The sequence below is a fragment of the Nelusetta ayraudi genome, unplaced genomic scaffold (assembly GCF_046127955.1).
Source record: "Nelusetta ayraudi isolate G7.1 ecotype Tasmania unplaced genomic scaffold, CSIRO-AGI_Nayr_v1 ptg000007l, whole genome shotgun sequence".
Taxonomy (NCBI): Eukaryota; Metazoa; Chordata; class Actinopteri; order Tetraodontiformes; family Monacanthidae; genus Nelusetta; species Nelusetta ayraudi.
In genome coordinates this window covers 4,747,540-4,768,866 of record NW_027466057.1, presented here as the reverse complement: position 1 = coordinate 4,768,866, position 21,327 = coordinate 4,747,540, and the positions used below count along the sequence as shown (strand labels likewise).

The 21,327-nt window shown below is 50.6% G+C and overlaps 1 protein-coding gene across 3 annotated transcripts in view; it reads left to right on the top strand.

The window, feature by feature from the left end:
- qkia (QKI, KH domain containing, RNA binding a) overlaps window positions 1–21,327 on the top strand; it is a 72,072-nt gene that overhangs the window by 13,302 nt on the left and 37,443 nt on the right. For all 3 annotated transcript variants that reach the window (XM_076018007.1, XM_076018008.1, XM_076018009.1), the window contains exon 2: window positions 10,110–10,252. In XM_076018007.1, coding sequence (XP_075874122.1) covers window positions 10,110–10,252 — 143 coding nt within the window. The remainder of the gene's footprint in view (window positions 1–10,109; window positions 10,253–21,327) is intronic.

Here is a 21,327-nt window from a genome sequence, read left to right as displayed (position 1 = left end):
ACCCCCCCGCCATTGTCGCCAGCGTGTGTGTGCTTGTGTACGCCTGTGCAAGAGCGCGGAAGGACACATGTTTGTGTGCTTTGCCGCAGGCTCCCCCAGATAAATGGTTCGCATTTCCAGACGCTTTGGCTGCGTTCGCGCACATACGCTGAAAGCAGAGAAACAGGTTAAAGGAGGGCGGGAAAGTGTGGTTTTTTGTTTGTTTTTTCGAGCTGCACGGCACATTGGCTGCTCGGGTACCGGTTTTGTTTACCTGTCTGATTTGACTTGAAGGTAAAGTCTTGTGAAATGAGCTCCCGGGAGATGCGGGAAAAGCCAACAATCTGTTTGGCTGTTTGTGTGCGCGCTTTGTTCATGCTTTGAGTTTGTGTTTTCATTCATACTCATTAATCCGCCTCTGCTGACAGCTCCCCTTTGGTCTGTTTTCGGCAACGTAGGTGAGGGTTCTTCAGGAAACTGGGTCTCCTCTACCCGCTCGCAGCCTGGCCTGTTTGGGTTTTTTTTCTTAATGTTTGAGTGTCTTCGATGATTATAAAACGATTTTGTGTGTGTGTGTGTGTGTGTGTGTGTGTGTGTGTGTGTGTGTGTGTGTGTGTGTGTGTGTGTGTGTGTGTGTGTGTGTGTGTGTGTGTGTGTGTGTGTGTGTGGTTAGAGCTGAGCAAGTGTGCGGGGCTGCAGTGTATAGCCCAGTGGAGGAAAGGCAAAAGAATGTCGTCGTGGAGAATTCTTTCTCTCTCTCTCTCCCAGCTGGGCCGTACTCCATTCCTGCAGCCGCTAATTGATTAGCGCTGTTATAAAACTGCAAAGAAAAAGCTTGTGGAATTCTATTAGCCGCCCCTCTAACCCTCCCTGCTTGCTTCCCTGTAAGCCACTTCCATCTCCGAGACGGTGTGAAGGGAGACGACCAGAGCTGCCCCCCCCCCCCCCCCCGCCCCTCCGAGTGGAGCTCCCTCAACTTCTGACGTGCGCCCTCCGAGTATCTCTTCCCCCCACGCGGAGAGTAATGAACGTTGGCCCCTGGCGGCAAACCATTAAGAGCGAGCCATTACGGTTCAGCATCGAGCCCCCCCCCCTGATAGTTTCACCCCCGTTCTATGGAAAGACCCCACCGAGCGCTCGATGCCGGCGCTCCCACGGCTCATTGAGCTGCCAGCGTGCTTGCCCCCCCCGCCCGCTGCCACACAGTCCCATAAAACAGTTACACACCATCAAACGCCATGATCCCTCTTCCTAATTTTAGTCCACGGTCTTAATAGCTCATCAACACGACGTCTTAAATTATTTATTTCGTGCTGTCGAGTCAGAGTGGCGGCATCGCCTATTTTTTTATTTTTTTATTTTTTTTAAGGGTGGATTCATCAGTGGCGGATAATTGCATTTTAGTTTAGTGCCGCGGCGGTTGTTTTGTTGTTCAGTATGAATAGCACACAGTAAAGCAGTTATGTGGGAAGCTCACCAACGACAGCAAAATCATTCCCGTAAAGTCTCCACACTTCCATTGTAACGGTCCGAGGACGGCTGGGAGTTACCGTCCTCAATGATTTGGGGCCGTGTGAGTGAGAAAAAAACCCCCAGTTTGGGCCATTGTGTGATTTAATTGTTTCCATGCGCACTTGAAAGACCCCCCCGCCCACCCCACCCACCCCCACACCCCTTGTGACTTTAAAAGCCTCGCTTTAAGTGTTGCCATCTCGAGGCTTTTGAAACGCTGTGTCTCACGGCCACAGCCGTCCAAAGTGTCTCATTATCTCCAGCACAGGACTGACCTCATGCTGCCGCCCTACCCTCCCCCCCTCCCCCACACCCCCAGCCTCGGCTACCTGGCCCGTCGTCCTCCAGGAGAATCGCACGCGTCCGTTTGCCTGGCGCCGCCCCGACGTGTCGCGAAGCCGTTGCAGAAAGTGGCCCAGGCAGCGTCAGCTCGCTTACGCCTCGCAGCGACTGATTGCTTTTTCTTTTTCAGCCGCTTTGTTGAGTAAAATCGCCGTCAAAAAAAAAGAAGGAAAAAAGTCTGTTTTGTTTGTTGTTGTTTTTTTCTCTTTCCCAGTTCAAGCTTGTACTCGTCTTCTATGGAGCGCGCACGGCAAATTCTTTCCATTGTATTTGGTCCTTTTGTTATACTGCATCAGCATTTACCCCACCTCCCCTCCCCTCCCCTCCCACCTCCCACCCCTCTGCTTTGCTTTTCATTCCTCTCCTCGTCTCCTCTGTCTGTTTGTTTTGTTTAATCGCCAAACTAACGTGCAGTGACACGTTCCTATAGCGCAGCGTCACCGTCGCTGCCAGCTGCCACGGAAAGCCACATTCAGCTTGGCACCCCCCACCTCCCTCCTCTCTGCGACGGCCTCAGAAAATATCCAGCGTGCCACCGGTTATGATTAATGGCTCTGCCGATTGCCGCTCCTGGCCGTCGCCACACCTACACCCGCTCTGCATTTCGCGCTTTCGGTCGGAGTGAGGCAGGCGGAATTAGCAACATTTCGGAGGTTGTGGGGGAAAAAAATATATATATCAACGCTGTGACCACGTCATGGTCAGACACAAAGCTTTCTGCTGTGGAAACTCTAGTTGTTCTTAAACACGGACGTAAACATTCATTTAGATCAGGGGTGGGCAAGCTTCTCACTGGTGGGGCCACAATGGGTTCCAACATTTGACGGAGGGGCCGGAGCAGCAGCAGATGGATGGAGTTAGAAATGGGATAAATAGAAACATGTGCTTTAATGTCAGTTGAAAATGAGCTAATGCAAAGTTACAGCAAAATCAGTGTCTTTGAAGCCCCGCCATATTTAGCTCTTTGTTGAAATGACTCTTGACACACTGAGTTGTTTCACCGGTGCTTTGACTGGCACCCAGTATGTAAATGTGCTGATATTTTCCCCCACCGTTCACGCCGCCCGTTGTCACCGCTGTCCATCATCGCGGTGAGACATTTATTTGCGCGGTTAGTTGCGTTGACGTGTAACCACACGAATAAATATCTTGCGTTGTCCTTCGTTCCCTCCCTGCTCTGCTTCTTTATTTGTCAGCCGAATAAACGGACAACTATGGGTGCTAATGCAAGGTGGAGCTCCGACTCCTGCCTGCTTCCTGCGCTACTGGATTTATCTACAAGGCGGAACCCCCCCCACGCCCCCCCCCACACACACACACACCTCAACCCCCAACCCCGACTCCTCTGCCGAGTATCATTTCTACTTCCTTTTTAAGTTTGAGCATTGTCTGCAAACACACAACTGCTCATTAGCTCCTGCGTGTTTGTGTGTGTGTGTGTGTGTGTGTGTGTGTGTTGGTGGTGTGTGTGTGCGTGTGTGTGTGTGTTTTTCCCCTTTCTTTTAATGGTTTAGCTGGATGCGCGAGTTTCCTGCGCGTTGTCGAACCGCGGCTAAGTGTTATACAAGTCGTCATCTGCGCGCCTGTTTTTCTGCACGTCCTCGGCTCATCATTGAGGATCAGTGAGCGGAACGCGCCGCTTTCGGAGAGGCGGTCGGACGTTACGGGAGCATGCCCGCGTGTTCATCAGCGGGACACTGTTCCGTGCGCGTAGACCGCGTCGGCAATCTATTTTGGATTCGGATGAAAGCAAAGCTCAATTGTGTCCCGGCTTGCCCGTTTTTTTTTTTTTTTTTTCTTCTTTTACCTACGAGATGAGCAAGCGAGTGCGAGTGTTGCTCGTGGAGCTCTTACCTGGCAGAGGAGGAAAGCGTTCCGAAAATCTCATTACGCCATTTGTTTATTCAGCGGCTTATCTTCTTAAAAGACGCAACGCAGGAGGTCTGCACTGAGCATGTGCGAGGAAAGATCGGACGCACACGCACGAACGGCACCTTCGTTTAATTTCGGAGTCGTCCAACCTCCTCAGACGGTGGAGGGCCTGCGCTGACACCCACGTCGTGTCAGAGTGCAGGAGCTGCAACCAAAAAAAACGCTGCGGTGCTGCAGCCTTTCACCTCAGACTGACGCGACGCCTCAGCGGCCCGGCCTCCTCCAACTGGGCTTGTATCTCCTCGTTAGTCCTGTACAAATAACCTCTTTGTGTCGCTGTTCCTCTGCGACATCAGCAGGGGGAAAACACAAACGGAGGAGGGGGCGGGGGGGGTTTGTGCGCAACAAAAGGTTACGCAATGAGTAATTTAATGACGACAAAAGACAGTATGTCTGATTCCGCTCTGGCTGAATTATGAAAGTGTTCCGGTGGGAATGCACATTATCCGTGGTCCTCGAGAGTTTCAGGACTTCCGTGTGTGTGTGTGTGTGTGTGTGTGTGTGTGTGTGTGTGTGTGTGTGTGTGTGTGTGTGTGTGTGTGTGTGTGTGTGTGTGTGTGTGTGTGTGTGTGTGTGTGTGTGTGTGTGTGTGTGTGTTGGAATGAGCACTACAGTGCTCTTCAGTCCCTCCTCTCGCTCTAAATCTGTATAGGAGCCGTTGGGAGGCTGCGGGGAGAATAGAAAGCGCACCACAGTGTGTTTTTAGTCTTCTGCAAGTAGACGCACGCACTCGCACACGTGGGTGATGCGGTCGCAAATGAGTCGGAGTGTTTGATGCTACCCTTTAAAGAGACATAATTTTTTGCCTTAATTTGGCAGAGGGCTGCTGATGTGCACTTCTTGCCTAATGCTCTCTGCTCGTCCAGTCTCCTCATTACCCACTTGGAAATAATCGTCTCCCCCCCCCCCCCCCCCGCCCTTGAAGCCGTGATCCGAGGGGTCTCTCGCTAACAAAACAAGCCGGGTCGTGACAGTAAGCAAAAATATCCAGCTTTCTCTGTATTGAGATCGCGTCTGTTGACAAGAGGAAGCACGTTGGTGATATTCACCAGCCAGTGAGTCTTCGTTAAACTCGGACGCTTGTGGAACGCCTGCGATCGAACCTGACCGCGACGCGCTCTGTCGTTCGTCGGAGTCATGGCCGTCACCTGTCAGTGACTCGTGCACGCCTTTGTTCTTAATCAAATCACATTGCAGATCGTTAGAAAGGTGGTCAAAGGTCGAGTGGGTAATATTTTGGAGATTTTGAAGAGGGAACAGCAACATCAAGTGGTTGCAATGTAGATTGCAGCGTCTTTCACTCTCTCTCCCCATCCTGAGCTTGCCAGTGAGTTACGGTGGCCTGCGCACCCAAGCACGGGAGCGATTTGCTTTAGCCGGACCATCAACTGTGCTCGGTTGATGGTCCGGCTAAAGGCGCCGCTCCTACAGGTTAGCAAGTAAAAGTAAGACAGAGGCAGAAGAGAAGCGTCACCCCGCCCCCCCAAGCGAATGAGGGAGGGGAGGGGTTGAGTGCGTGGGTGGGTGGGCAGCTGTTAGTGGACGATAAGGCCCAGGAATGCATGCGTTTTCATGGCTCAGTCACCTCCGACCGGCGCTCACTGTACTTCAGCGCCGCGCTTTTAAAGACACCTCCGTCTTTCATACGCTCGGCCTGCCAAACCCCCTAAACTGTTGAAGTGGAGTGTCGCCCCGCATAAAGTCGTCTTGTGCCGTGAATAGAGGGCAGGAATGCATTAAACACCCAAATCCTTTCACTTGCGACGGGGCTACCGGGGCCGTGTGATTGCCAAAGTGCATCGCTTTAAAGTGAAAAGGCTTGTTCCTCGCCTCGCTCTTGTTTCACTCCGCACCGGCACATTGAAGTGTAATTCTGATTGCTGTGTGTTTTTTTTTTTTTTTTTTTTTTTTAATGGAGAGAGGGGGGGCACAAACACCACATTTACTGTCTATATTTATCCCCCACTTCCAAACCTGCTTCCGACCGTGACGTAAGTGCGAGCAGCAAGAAAAGCTGCACGTATTGCTTGTCTATTTAACCCAGAGCTTTTTTGATTGAGACTCTCCCCCCCCCCCCCCCCCAAAAAAAAATAAATAAATAAATAAATAAAATAAAATAAAAATCAGAAGGTAACGCTCCTTCAAGTCCCGCCGCAGCGCCCAACATCTGATCATTTTAGCCCCGAGATTAATTGCGCTCTGGCTCAATCTGTTTCCAGGTGCCAGATGTTATCGGCTGCTAATATACCTGGCCGTAGCGAGGCGTCCAAATCTGCTTTGTTTTTTTTCCCTCGGGCAAAGCCGATCGCGGCGATTCCTCAGCCATTACGTCTCATCCGCTCCCTCTCCGTCGCTCCCCGCGCACACATTACGCACAAATAGCCAGATGTGCTTTGTATGGTCAGGGAACATTTCGCTCCGAGCCGGCGGTGCCGAGGACAAAGCAGTTACAGAGCGCGTCTATTTTTGGGGCCTTAATGGACTTGTTCCCGTTCTCCATAGGAGCAGGTCTCCCTGACACATCCCCTTTATCTCGCCCGACATCATAAATCCGGCCGCAGAAGCTCCCCTTTGAACCGCGCAAATGCTTCTTAATACGACTCGGCCCCCTCCACCTTTCTCTCCGCGCTCTCCTCTTTGATCTCCTCCTCCTCCTCCTCCTCTCTCGCCGTCCTCACGCCGCTTGTTTACACTTATTAGATGTTTGTTCGTATGGAGGGGATGCGGCTTGGTGGAGTAAAAACTTGCGCGCCGCGGCGTTCCAGCTCGTCTCTCCGTGCCACCCGCGGCTCGGCTTCCCGCGCAGGGGAAGGTCTCGCATACCAGCAGCTGGAATCATTTCTTTTTGTTTTCAGCTTCCTTCTTTTCAGCCCTTTTGCTTCGCTAGTTTCTGCGCCTTAGTCTGCAGGACTGTCGCTTGTTGTTGCCAAAGAGCAATGCCGTTTCCCCCTGAATACAAAAAAAAACACTTGCTCTTAATCATATTGACAGAATAAGGTTTCCCAGTAAACAGTCCTCACCCTTCTTGTTTTTTCCCTTCTTTTTTTCGGTAAATGTGAAGTTTTTCTCTCCAAATAACTCTGTTTGACTCCCGGTCACCCCCGCGGCCCCCATGCTTTTCTCCGTCTATTTCACAGAGCCTCCTCCGCTGTTCCGCTCATCCACGTCCTGTGCCTCCCTGTTGCCCAACTCGTACCCCCTCCCGCGACCTCCCCCCCGCCACTAAGCTTGCCAAAGGAGATGAGGGGGAAACAGTCTCTTTGCTCGAGCTTACAAAGGGCAGATGGATCTGCAGACAGAGCCTGTGACATTTCCTCTCTCTCTCTCTCTCCTTTTTTTTTTTTTTTTTTTAGTCGCTGCAGATTTGCGAAGAAAGGGCATCCGCCGCAAGAAACAAAGTTGAGGGATAAAATAAAAATGTGTGTGAGCTCGATTTGAGGTAGCAGATAGGGGGGAAAAAAAGAAAAGTCATGGCGAGTCCAGAGGAAGTCGGCCGACCTCCCCTCTTAAAACTCCACGGGTACAAACTCATCGTCCTCATGGAATTTTCTTCTACTCAAGGTTGATTTCTTTTTAATTTATTCCGTTTAGTTTTTTTGAGGCATCATTTTCCATTCGTACCACCGTGGCTGCGTGTGTGTTCACCAACCCCTCGATACTAAGTAGACGTCTTTAACCGAAAGTGCTGTTTATTTGTGCGGTTTGCTGAGTCAGGCTGCGGATGGCACTCTCTGAGCTGGGAGATGGCAGCAGGGCGGTGGGAGGGGGGCGGGTGGGTGGGTGAGCGAGACCTCTGGCTGCCTCCTGGTTGAGCTGTTAAACATATACTCCAGGGTTCTTTTCTTCTTTTTTTTTTTTTTTCGTCACTCAAGCCAAAGTTCACAAAACATTTAATAGCACACGAACACCTCTTTCCAACTGCCTTTCCTCTCCTCTAGTTTCCTTTTCTTTCCTTTCTTCTTCCTTTCTTTCTTTCCTTTCCCTTTCTCTCCTTTCCTTTCCTCCTTTCCTTTTCTCTCCTTTCCTTTCCTTTCCTTTCCCCTTCTCTCCTTTCCTTTCCTTTCCTTTCCTCTCCTTTTGCCTGGAATCTTTACGATTGCACTCCCCCCCCCCCTCCCCTTGTTGTTCCTTTCTCCCGAATTCAGCGTTTTTCCTGCGAGGGTGGACAGCTAGACAAATGATTCCGGCAGCGGCGCGAGGCAGGGGGTAATTTTTAGGTGAATGCGGTGCTTCCGAATGGGCCCGCCGCGCCGAAATTAGGGGTTGTCAAATGCCGTGCGTCTCCGGTGATGGCCTCGAACGCCCCCCACCACCACCACCCTTATGCTAATGTGGCATTTCGAGAGGAGGAAATTGGAAGGAGGGGAGGGGCGCCGTCAGGCAGCCTCGCCAGCCACGTGCGCGCCGATTGATTCCTGTTCGTATTTACAGGATGCACTGCGGCCCGGAGTAGTAAAAACTGTAAACGCGTCCCCTCGGCGCGCTCTGCTTTGTTCAGCACCTCCTCCTCCTGCTTTACCAATGATAAAGATGCGCCTGCTGATTCATAATAGTTGGAGCGTTGCATATTAATTAAATGCCACCTAGAGGTGACCTTTTAATTAAAATACAGTCCGCGTGTGCTCATTTTGTGTCAGGCAAACACATTTCAGCGTTACTACTATTTTATTAAGGTTTTTTTTTGTTTTTTTGGGGTGGGGGGAGCCTCAGTTTCCCAGTTTTCCGTCACACTCTGCTGCGATGTTTTAATCGCCTCTCGACATAAAGCGAGAGCCCAGCTAAGTGTGGATCCCGACGTGTCCCGGAGCCGGCGGTGTCAGCGAGGAAGCGATATCATCTATCTAGATAGTGCGAGGATGAATTCATCTTGAGACAGGGCAGGGTGTTTCATTTCTTTCTTTTTTTTCCCCCCCTCGTCCCTCGGACCAGACTGCTGAGATCATGTTGTCGGAGGAGATTTGCTCGGGGCTGAAGTCTCACGGCTTGTTTGCGCGGTTCACATCCGTCCCGCAGGTGTTGTCCACGCAGCTGCAGGCCAGATGTTGCCTCGTATCCTCGTCGGGTTCCGTGAGACCCATCCGTCACAAATGTGTCAAACTGTTACTGACGTTTTCCAGGCAAGACGCGTTAAGGCCTAACGGAAAACCTCAATATTTTTATTGCCCGTTTTACAGGTTTACATCTCCTCTCTTCATTTCCTGGAAGTTTATATCTCCTCTATTCCCATTGCAACCCCCTCTGAAGCCTCTTCCCACCGGCTTGACCCACCTTCTATTTTTGCCCCGGTTTCAAGGGTTGAGTCCTCCAGGTCAGACCTGTTCTTGCGAGGGCATCCAAATGGAGTGTCAGGTTCCCTGGACAGAGTTTAATATAGAGCTCCCAACTGCCTGGAGTCCCATGAGAGATGGAAACATCCACTCACACCTTCCCTCCCACCATAAACCGCAAATCTTTCCTGGAAGCCTCAGCCCGTTTTAGCCGTTTAACACTCAAACTATGCAGCTTTGTCCACCGCGCAGCACCGGCTGCTAATAACCGTGATGCTATTTGGCAATCGCAAATAATGAGTCGTAAAATTTGAGCGTCTCGATTTGCATTTCTCAGTTTCATGCGTGGGAGTGAGATGTGGTCAGAGAAGGATTCTGCGCTGGAATTAGGGTTTTGTATGTGTGTGTGTGTGTGTGTGTGTGTGTGTGTGTGTGTGTGTGTGTGTGTGTGTGTGTGTGTGTGTGTGTGTGTGTGTGTGTGTGTGTGTGTGTGATCGAGGTCCATTAGTTTTATCTGACAGAGGGATCGGATCTGAAGGCATGTACCTCAGCCTGAGCGATCCTCCCGCACCTCCTCTCCTCTCCTGCTCGGCCGCTCCACACGGGGCTACTCTATTAGCCGACAGCCACAGGGGAATAGCGGGCCGAGAGCAGAGGTTTCCTTGACCTGTTAATAATGCAGCACTTTTTGCCTCTTGCATATGAAATCACATCCATTCATTGGTTTGAGTCGGAGCTGTTTACCCCAGTAAAAAAAAAACCCAAAAACAATTTATCTGCATTTTATGAGCAGCACGGCGGTTGCACACTAACAGAGTGTTGTAATTTCTTTCTCGCGCTCGCTCCCAACGGCCGTCGGACTCGTGGATCCATTGACGATAAATAATACTAAAGGCAATCGACAAATGTTTGTTGTTTTCATTTTTTCGCTACAAAGATTTATATGGAACATTAAGCCTTTGCCCAGAAGTGAAAATCAATATGACAGTGATGTATCAAAGTAAAACAAATGTTTTGATCGCTGCGCTGCTCGGTTGCTAACCACAGGTTTGTTTTTTCTATCTTTGTTTGTTTCAGAGATCAACAGAGTGCGTAAGGACATGTACAGCGACACAGTGAATGGCCTTGTGGACAAACACCCTCTGGAGCTGCCGGAGCCTATTGGACCCATCGTTCACCTGCAGGAAAAACTGTTTGTGCCTGTCAAAGAGTACCCCGACGTGAGTTGAGCTCCAACATCTTACTGAGGCTGCAGATTTCCCATCACGCCTCAGACATTTTTATTTTTTTTTTTTATAAAGGAAAGACGCTCAGGCAAAATGAAACATGAAAAAGTTTGAGTTGTGATAACAGTTTCTTTGTGATACCACGCCGGCCCCCCTCAAAAAAACAAAATTCGACAAACCCACTTTTTCCTCGGTGCGGAAAACACTGTTCTGAGTGACGGCCGCCAAGAATGCAGCAATCTGCCGACTGCGCGAGGACTCGCAGTCGCTCTCTGAAGTGCACTCCTGCTCACTCCTCACATCTTTCCCTCTAAACGACGACAGGTGTGTCTGTCATCGAAGTAGACCAAATTAGCAGCCTGGCTGATTAATCAGCGCAGTTATCTAATCAGCGCACTCCAAACGTGGGCAATTGCTCCGCAGCCTCCAACATTTGGCATCGAACTCGGCTTTAAAGACAAAAATAAAGGCTCCCGCTTCCTGATTGTTTCCCTTTCAGCGCGTCCCACGGCATGGTCCTTTGAGTTTGCCGGTCTGCGGGCGAGCCGCTCTTCTCGTTAGCCGTGCCATATTGGCATCTGGGTAATTTCGTATTAATTTGCCGTCATTTCGGTCGCAGTATCGACAGGCAGCGGCAGCACGGCTCACCTCAGCCGCGGCGCAGTTGAAGAACAGTTTTAAAAATGAGTTGATACCGTTCAAAAACAAAATCCAAGACCAAGAACAGACGTTTAATCTGGAAAGGCGAGTTCCAAACAGGCGGCACCATTTATTCCACAGCTGCTTTTGCACACGCCCCAATGTGGCGCTGGCCAGGGGCTGGTGCGAACAGAGTCCACACTGGGTCCACACTTGTGGTTTGAACAGTCACCAACAAAACATGTACCACAAAGAAAAGAAACAACAACTCTGCCTTTACCTCGAGGATACATGTTGGTGTTGTGATTACTGGAATAACCATCATGCTTCTCAGCACTCATTTATTCAGGAATTGGAATAAATGTTGTTTTGTGTGTGTGTGTGTGTGTGTGTGTGTGTGTGTGTGTGTGTGTGTGTGTGTGTGTGTGTGTGTGTGTGTGTGTGTGTGTGTGTGTGTGTGTGTGTGTGTGTGTGTGTGTGTGTGTGTCTCTCTCTCTCTCTGTAAGTAGACTCTTGGTTGGCCTTTTCAGTTTGTGCGTCCGCGCGAGGCCCGCGACCGCAGCCGGCCAGCCGCACCAGCGGTTGCGTCAGGTCTTGTTGAGCAACATTTCTCTTCATAATCCCGGCAGTTCGCCGCGAGGAAATGAATGGAGGGTGGAGGCGACGGGGGGATAAGGGACCACTGTAGAGCCCGGCAGGGGCCCAGCCAGGCGTGGATTGCATTTTCCCCCTGACAGAACTGATGAAAGGGCAGCAGGGGGCTCGCCGGGATCAGCTTAGCTTTGACCCGTTGACCAGACCCATCTTCTGAGCTCAGGCTTAAGCAACCAACCACAGCCGCAGACTTTCACCTCTTATCTCTCGCGACACGACTGCAGTTCACGCGCTGCCCCTTTAATTAGCTGGCAAAACCGCGTTGTTTGCTCGCGGGACTGGCGATCACGTGGGACCGGTCTTCAGTTATTTTTGATTTTTTTTTTTTTTTTCTTTCTCCAAGTTAATTGCTTAATACAGTGAGATGCAGAAAACTCGAATGAATGCATAAAACATTAGTGGTGGTCAATTAGTGCAAAGAAATAGCTGCTTATAGATTCAAGACGCGACTGAAAATTGGCGTCCTCTGCCGCCATCCATTCATTATTCACCGTGGCACATTTCATTTTATGATGTAAAGCCGTGTCATCCTCAGAGGTTTTGTTTCCAGCGGGCGGGCTCGGCAGCGCGTCCTCAATGTGCGTGTTTATTGTTGGGTTGTTTTGTGCTCAGCCCGGCTAGAAATATAATATGCACTTGGCGGAGGGACACATGTTCAAAAAATGTCCGGCTGCAGGGACATATGACTCGCTGGCAAAGAGACATAAACTATTTAAGAGCCCTGACGTCCTCGCACAACCCCCGACGATCCCTTTGCTCAATTGGATTGACCGCTGTACATTGAACAGAGGGCCGCAAGGTTGCATTGCCTTTATCATCCCACATAAAAGCTTCCTAAATAAATTAGGCTCCTCTCCCCGGTGGCTGAAGTGAGTCACTGACATGTCCTTATATGTCATAGTTCTGTATCGTCTTTTGTTGTTTTTGATTTTTTTGGTGTCTTATTTTTTTTTTTGAGCGAGCTGATTTGAAACCACACCAACACAGTGTTGCATAAACACCGATATTTCAATTGGATATTCATTTCCAGCCCATTTTGCTACCCACACGCACACGCTGCACCTCCAAGTGTGGTCATTAAGTCTGCAGGAAAATGCCAGAAAGCCTTGTTTTATATAGATGTAAAGATTGGCTCCAGGGGAAATCAGCAGCAGGGCCCTGTGCTATTATTTCCTCCTTTTCCTCCTGCTGCTTTTCTCAGATTCTTTACTTGTTCCAGAGCAGCGTTTATGTGGTGGGTGGAAAACTGATAACAGTAAAACATTTATCTTGACTGTACAGCCTGAACCAGTCCAGCTTTTTTTTTTTTTTTTGCAGCGAATTTAAAATGCATCTTTAATCGGAAATAATAACTAGTAGGTAAATTTGTGCAGCCAGTTGCATCACTTTCAATTGTTTTTTTTAATGGACCACAGTGTAAGAGCGCTTACCTGGCTGCTGCTGCTGCTGCTGCTGTTGTGATGGTTTTGGTTTTGATTGTAAATGTTGATACCTTTGCGGCGTGGATATCTAGTGTGGGTACGTTTTGAGGCGGCGGCAGAACATCACCCGTGCTCGCGAGTCGAGGACGGAAATGATGTAGCATCAGGAAGCGAGGGCATGAATAATGAGGCAGGAAAAAATACACCACCAATCCCCATCCGCCCCACGCTAAAAGTAGAGGAAACTAATGATTATTATTAGGCGGGGGAATACTTTACCCCCCCCCCCCTTTCCGCCTATCTCCGCTGATTTCCCAAAACCCTCCCCTTCAAATTGCCTCTGCTATTGAAGGTTCTCTCAAGAAAACACAAAATAAGTCTCTGTTTTTTTTTCGTGCGTTTGTGTATGGAATTCAGTTTTTTTTTTTTTTTTTAGCGATTCTGCTAATATTCCCCCCGCCTCCCTTTCGCGCCCCCCCCCCCCCCAAGTGCCGCGACCTCAGCCGTCCATTTGAGTCGCTCTCACTTCGCGCCTTCCGATTTGCGGGACTGACGCTCGAACCACGTCGTCCTCACGCCAAGGTGACAGTCACTCAAAAGTCTCTTCCGTCTCCGCCGCTCTGTGCCACCAGTGGCGGTAATTGGATTGCCCAGTGCCGGGGCCCCACTGCGACGTGTCACTTGCACCAAACAACCTGCCTCGCCAGCATAACTCCACTCTAATTCCTTTAAGTGCCTCCCTCTCCTGGCCCTCACCCGTGCGTGCGTGCGTGCATCCGTCTGGCCTGGAGTGTAAATATGTTTGCGTCGCCCTCCACTCCTTCCACTCCCCCCCCACACACACACACACACACACACTCCCACCCCTGGCGTCTCGCATCCTCCCACTGCTGCTCCGTCCGCCCTGCCCGCTCCCTCGCTGCTCTTCAAAGTCAGCCGTTTCCTGATGTCGTCAGCGGTGCAGAGTGCCGTGAAGCGCCGCCGCGGTGACTGTGCCTTGACTGACAGCCGAGTCGCGGGCTATCTGATAACTCCCAACCTTCAATTAAATGCTATCTGTGGCTCTGCTTTTCTCCTTAGCGCGCGCACGCCGGCCCGCTCGCACGCTCGCCGACGCGTTGATAGGCGGCTGACTGACGGCTCAGCATGTCATTTCCGGTGACCTTCAGGCATCTTGATAGGACGTGACGTGTCTTTTTGAGTTCCGTCTCCGTCAACACTTTATTCCCCCCCCCCCCGGCTCTCACTCCCTCCCTCCCCCCTCCGCACATGTTTGTGTTTGCCAAATGTTAAATCCCTTCCACGCGGCAGCCGGAACACAGCGGCACCCTCTGACATTTTGGTTTAGTCTTAAGTGGGTAAAAGGGCAAAATCAGCATTCATGCAAATGAGTCGTAACAGACGCAAGTATTTATGCACTTCTACCCCCACCGTCAATCCCCCCGGCGACACGGGTCGGAAACATGATGGTGCAATGTCGCAACGCCTTCCCGGGGGGGGTTTTTTCTGTCGATCTGCGCACGTGCGCTTTGACTTTGACCTTTACCCACGTCGTCCTTTCAAGTCTTCCCCTCGTTCCCTGGCGCTCCGATCGCATCAAACCCGACGCTTTTAGAAACTGCACAACCCGCACGAACGTGTGATCGGGAGGTTGAGCAGTGGCTGAGGTGCACGTGCAGCCGCGTCCTGCGAATGGACAAGGCCCATGGATGTATTATGAGAAATGGATACCAGACCGGCCGGACGATTTTTTTCCCAATGGCCACTCCAGGTACTGAAGCAAAAAATCCCATTGGCCCGAAAGGCATTTTTCCCATAGACCGCAGTACAAAAAGAAACGCCTTCAAAACGGCTGACAGGACGACTGTGACCTGAAACGTGATACATAGCAAATCTTTCTATTGTAGATTTTTCAGTTATGGTCTTTTAGTTCTTTGAAAAAAAACGACAAAGGCCAGAAAATCAGCAGGAGAGAGTTTATTCCCAGCGCGACGTCACGACGCCGTACGTGCTGCTGTGTCTCAGCTGGTTCTGATTGGCCGTGTCCTGACATGTTTGTAAGTGGCGTTCTCCAGGATCGCTCCGATTGGCCAAATGGATCATGTGAGTTTCAGAGGCAATGATGGGAAGTGACACTAGTGCGCACGCTCTACGGGCCCATTTATGCGGAAGTCAAAGAACATGTTGGACTCGGGGGTTCTGGCGACGGTGCTGCCGGACGACTGCGAACCATCTGCCAGTTGAGCTGCACTCGCCGGCTTTCATGTTGCCAGGTGTGCAGAGAGGAGCCGCCTACAAACATGCTTCGCACAAAGTGTTCGTCTGTGCGGCATCGGTGTCTGTCTGGTGTTCTGAGAGTCGTCAGGGTCGTTTACCTCTGTAATCGAATCCTTTAAAAAAAAAACAACCCCCCCACCCCTCCCAACACACACACTACTCAGCCTCCCCCTCCCTGCTGCTCACCTCTAAATAAAGACCCTACCAAGAATAGGTGTTTGACACCCCACCCCGCCTCACCCAACTCCGCCTCTCAGTTTATTATTATTCCGTGCTTTTGATGGCAGCTGAGTCGCGTTGAATGCCGAGTATCGGTCTGACGTGGATCCTTTGTGCTCGGCCGTATCTGCATTGTTTGTTGTGGCTCATTAGAGTGCTGAAGCCACATGAAAGATCCTCATCCACTCTGCCTCGCTTCAGCAATTTTTACACTTAATACTGCCTTTTTTTTTTTACGGACAAAACGCATTTGGATAAAACATCAGACAATTACACAAAGGCTTAACATCAAAAAATAAAACTTGGTAAGCTATTGCAGAGGCGAATAACAACCACCAATGTTGGAAATGATTGTTGTGTTCTTGGCGTTCCTGTTTATAATTATTTACGCCATCCACTGAACATGCTGGAACTGACTTATAGAATTACTGCTCTCACTCAACCTTATTGTTGAAGAATATGCCGACTTTCCTGGGTTCCATGATCTTGGCTATTGTGTTCTTTTCCCATTTGCCCAGCACCCACAGTAAATTTCAGGAATTAATAAGGTGCCTTTCTTATAAGCACAAAGGACGTTGTGGTCCTTTTTTCTGTTCCGCTGCAGTAAAAATTTGCAGGGTTGGACCAGCCGGCTCCCTACACAGGGAAAAGTCATTAAGCTCGTTCCCAGGTGGATGTCATCGCTTATCGTGCCAGCTCCTGATATCTTTTTGACCCCCTTAAGTCATTACCAGCCCTGAAAATGGACCAAACCTCTCCTCAGCACTCGGAGAGGGCAGCCAAGTGGAGGCTTTTAATATCTTTAAGTTAGCCAGCCATGCGTGATGATGCCGCTTTGGCAAGAACGGCTGCTTTCTGAGTTCGCTATTTGCATCCGAGGGTTGCTGTCTGCATATTTGCCCTGGTTGCTTAACATGACAAAGGGCGAGACGGCGCGCGCCGTCTCTCCGGTTTTCAACCTTCGCGAGCTTGCGTACGTTAAGCAGACGACGTTAAGTGCTTCCTCGGCACGTTGTTTTCTGCAGCCATTGAGCTGAAAGGCAGAGAGGGGAGAAAACAAAACGACGAAGGTCACCCGACGCGGTCACCATGCAACCAGAAACACGCGTGCGGCAGCCATTGTTTACGCCTTGCAGACGCCGGGGAGGTTGGAACATTCGAGGACAGCGTTAGACGCGTTTGTCAGCCGGTTTCTCAACACAGCTGAAAACCGTTCCTACACTGTGGTAAAAAGATGGACTGAGCAGATGACTAAGACGCATTGTTTTAGCCCGCAGTCCCTCCGCTATGTGTGTATGCTAATGGCTGTTGTTGTGATGCAGTTTGGCGTCATTTAAGTGATACTCGAGCCCATCATCAGCGAGGAAGAACAGCCGCTAGTATTCAGCCCATGCAAATGCGGTGCAAATGCGGTGTCGGGTGCGTCACCTAAGCTAAAGCGGAGTATTCAAAAGTAGACACTGTGTCTCCTACTTCGCTGGTGTAGGGGCCTACAAATGAACAAGCACCACTTGGTTATAATTAAGCGACTCAGATGTGTGTTAACCATTTTATGTCGTTCACATGGGCGAGCGTTCAAAGGGAGACCGGATTTATTTTCACTTCCTCTCGCCCCCCCGCCCGCCCGCCGCCCCCCCCAACCTCCGTCTGCTTAGTTTGTCTAAAAGTTCGCCAACTTTGCTCCCTGCCTCCTTCGCTTCACTTCTTCCAAATTTCCAGCAGACATCAATCTTTACGCCTCCCGTGTCTGTCTCCCTGCCGCCGCACTTCCACCCTGCCTGCAACCCCAAAAATAAACCCAAACAGAATTATCAAAGGAGCCACGGATTAGGCGCTAAATGCTGGATGTACTGAATAGGCGGCTTTGAAGTCTGCGGGGGCTCGAAGGCAAAAAATGTCACCAGTGGGATCGAAGTGTAATTTGATGTCCTTTTAAACGCCGGCCTCCTGTCCACTGCCTCCTTAACCCCCGTAGATCAGCTGCGTTAGCCCGCTGTCAGTGGCAAACCTGCCCGCTATTCCACACTGAAGAAACATGAAGAGCAGCATCCTGTGAGTCACGTCATGCGAGCGGACTGTGGGTCCGAGGTCACTGCGTTCCGGCCGTCGAATAATTGACGCGCGGTGCATTTTTATCGGAAACGGAGGGGAAGGTTCATTGGTCGTCAGCGACCATTGATCCGTATGGATGGAGGAAGCCGGTCGCAGTTCCTGGCAAACAAATAATAGACTCTTAACTATTGTAACTCAAAGACCAAACTTGCTAGCTGAGTCGCAACTTGACAGGAAACGGGCGAGAAGAGGTCGTCGCCCGGCGTAACCGCAGCTCCTGCCTCGCTTTCATGCATCGCGGCGAATGAAACCGCCCCCCCCCCCCTCATTTCCATAAAAGCCCGTCCAGGGCGGCTAATAAGTGATTCATATTCTTATCCTGGTCTGGCCCCGCCGTTTGAAAAGCTCTGTGCGCTCATGGATCCCCTCAGCGTGATCTCATTTCCTGTCTCCCCAACGACGGCACAACACGCGCACGCACGCACGCACACAGACACTCGCGCCAACATACACACAGAGTCAAAGGGAGGCACAATAGTGCTCTGTCTCTAAGCTCCGGTCGGTGGAACCGCCGCCGTCTCTCGGTTGTTTGCGCGGAAACAAACCACATGGCAAAGCGGAAAAAAAAAACAAAACGTGACAGCCCCGTGCGCCGAGGGTGCCTGCGAGAGTTCACGTCTGCGGCCGCGCACACACATCAAAAACGGCGAGCGCGCCGCAGACCGTAGATGTGCTCGCGACGCAACCCCCGCCTGTGGAGTAGCGATAACTGTGGCTAAACAAAGGCCCTTTAATGTCAGCGTAAGCCCTCGTCCTGGAGGGGGGGTAGGGGTGTGTGTGTGTGTGTGTGTGTGTGTGTGTGTGTGTGTGTGTGTGTGTGTGTGTGTGTGTGTGTGTGTGTGTGTGTGTGTGTGTGTGTGTGTGTGTGTGTGTGTGTTGGGCGATGGCGTTGCATGGGAACGCGCACGAGTGTGTTTGTGCACAGCGTGCTATTTTTCCCCGTTGTCTGTCGGAGGCAACTGAAAGAAAAAGCAACTTGAGACGGACGAGGGGGAGAAAAGTTGTTTGTCCTCCAGAAGCGTCCCGCCGCCTCTAATCGTCTACTGCCGTGAATGAGCAAAGAAAATAGAGCGGCGAGATTGTTTACCAGCTATGTACTGCTTATGCATGTATTCTGATCAACAGATGGACGCTGGCATTATTGCTTGATTAAAAAAAAAAAAAAAAAAAAAAAAGGCGGGGGGGCTGGAATACATAACTCTTGTTTTCTAATTGTGTTGTTCACTTGCGTAATGGCCGACTGCTCTCTCTCTTTTATCTCGCTCGCTCGCTCGCTCTCTCTCTCTTTTCTTTTTTTTAAATTCGCAGTTATTTGTGTTTGCAGATGTTTCCATTGAATGACGTGAAGCGCATAAACCGTAATTCTCGTAAAATCTCGCTGCGAGAATTCGCCTCATTCTCCCGGCACACGATGCTACGAGAATTACGTTTGCTTTTGTTTGTTCGTTTGCTGTCCAGAATGGTTGTCATATGTTTTGTTGTTGATTGCTTTGACTTACTACTCGTGAAAAGTATTCCGTCTCTTCCTCTGTCCAAACGCAGCACGCCGTTTTAACTTGAAGTGAGCTGGTCACGTGACCCCGCACGTCAACATCCAGCGACGTGTAAATGCGAAAAAAAAAGTGTTCCCCGTGACACTTTTGTGATATACCTCTATATTGATACATCTGAAAAATCACCTCACGAGAGCGTCAACACCTTTTAGCTATGTTTGAGAGTTTTTTTTTCTTCGAAGTTTAGGCGTTTCCATTAGCAATATTTAGGTTTCGCGCAATTCCAGGGGTAATGGAAACGCAGCTAGCGCAACCCAAGTACAGCGATTTCCATTTATCGGAACGTGCTGTTTTCCCACACGTCCTTTTTCTTGTAAAGACGGCAGGATGAAAAGCCTTTTTCAGTGGGTGTGGAGGAGAGCAGCAGGTCTGCAGGAGGTGAAGGTCACGCGGTGGACTCGGCAGGCAGCGACGGCGCTTCGACTCTCCATCTCCTCTCTCGCTTTTTTACAGAGGAGTGCAGCTCCTGGCATGCTAGCTGGCCTCTCGCACCCCTCCGTTAACTTTCCCACTTGGCTTTGCATTGTCTCCGTGTTCCCTCGGATTAAAGTAAAGGTCATCCTCTGCAACGACACTCTGGAGGGTTACGCAGTCGGAGGCCGGAATGTTAGAGGGCAGTCCAACACCGGGCCAGGCAACGGGAACTCCCCAAAAATAAACATTCCACCCTTTAGCTTTGTTTCCCCTTGCTTCACTTTTTAAATAAAAGGTGTGCTAACCTTGTTTCTGTCCTTTCCGAACATGTACAATAAAAAAAAAAGTTGTATTTAAAAGCTTAAAACTGAGTTTTTCTTCTAGAGGAATAAACTCCTTTATACAATATTCTTTTCTTTTTAGACCTCAATGAAGTTTGTGGAATAATTCGTTTAGAACCTGCTTCTTGACAAAGTTTCTTCACTTATCAGCCACAAATAAGATCTTTGTTTACCAAAGCAAAGTCCCGTGACGGCGGCGGCCTGTCCTGAGAATGACCTGGAATCTTTCGGCGTATTTTCACTAGCAACAGGCTTTTCTCACCGTGAATGTGATAAAGCGAGGACGAGGTCGGTGGTTGACCCACGCCCTTCCAGTGCCCTGGTACTCTGGGCCAACAGCGCCTCGCCGCTTTCCTCTCATCACCTCCCTAAACGCCTTTTCCAGTCGGGGGGCGGGGGGGGGGGGGGGGGGGTAGCTCGGTAAATGGGGTCGATCCAACTGGGTTCTGAACACTCTCGTCTCGTCTCGTAACGGCGTTTCTGCACTCGTAGTAAATTTGATATGCATCCTTTATGTCAACATAAGGAATAATTTAACGTGCTTTGGATTTGTTCTGCGCTGTTGTGCGTGCCGGGTTGCATCGCTTGCATGATCGCCACTGCGAGAGGTGCGGAAGGCGTTTGTTTCGAACCCAAAAGGGTCTGCGAGCTCGGTGCCAAGTGGCAGCGTGGTATTTTTCAAGGATGGCACCGACGCTGCTGGCAGGGTGGGCTGAATAACAATACCGAGGAAACTGTCACTGTAGCTTCTGTGCAATGGGTTCGAGGCGGTGTGTGTGTGTGTGTGTGTGTGTGTGTGTGTGTGTGTGTGTGTGTGTGTGTGTGTGTGTGTGTGTGTGTGTGTGTGTGTGTGTGTGTGTGTGTGTGTGTGTGTGTGTGTGTGTGCAGTGGGATCGAAGCACTACCCATAATGCCCAGAGCTTAGAGGTCCCACCTTTGTTTGCAGCTGGTGCTGTGATGCATTCAGACAGCGCTCTCCTGTGCTCCCTCAAGGTTTGTGCATGTGCGCACAGGTCTCTCTCTCTCTCTCTCTCTCTGTATGTGTGTCTGTGTGTATGTGAGTGTGTGGCTGAGACAGGTCGCTGTGCACCTTTGGTGGCCGACCTCAGAAATCGGGGGGGCCTCTGTGTCCGTCAGTGAGGCTCGCGCTCCGACAGGCATCCCAACAAGTTCCTTCGCTTCAGCACAGACGGCCGCAGATTGTCGCCACCGTCCGCCGGCCAGCCGGCCGCCTCGTCTCCAGGTGTCGCTCCGCGCTCGCCGCCGCGGCCCGGCGACGGAGACAGAGTCGGCTTTCCAGCCCGCGCCGAATCCATCGTTTTCAATTTGCAAATTCTCCCCCTGATTAAACGCGACTTCGCTGATGGCCTCTCGGAGCTCTCCGGGATATTTGCGCGGCCGAGTGCCTAAACAGATCTGACTACGTTTAAGAAATTAAT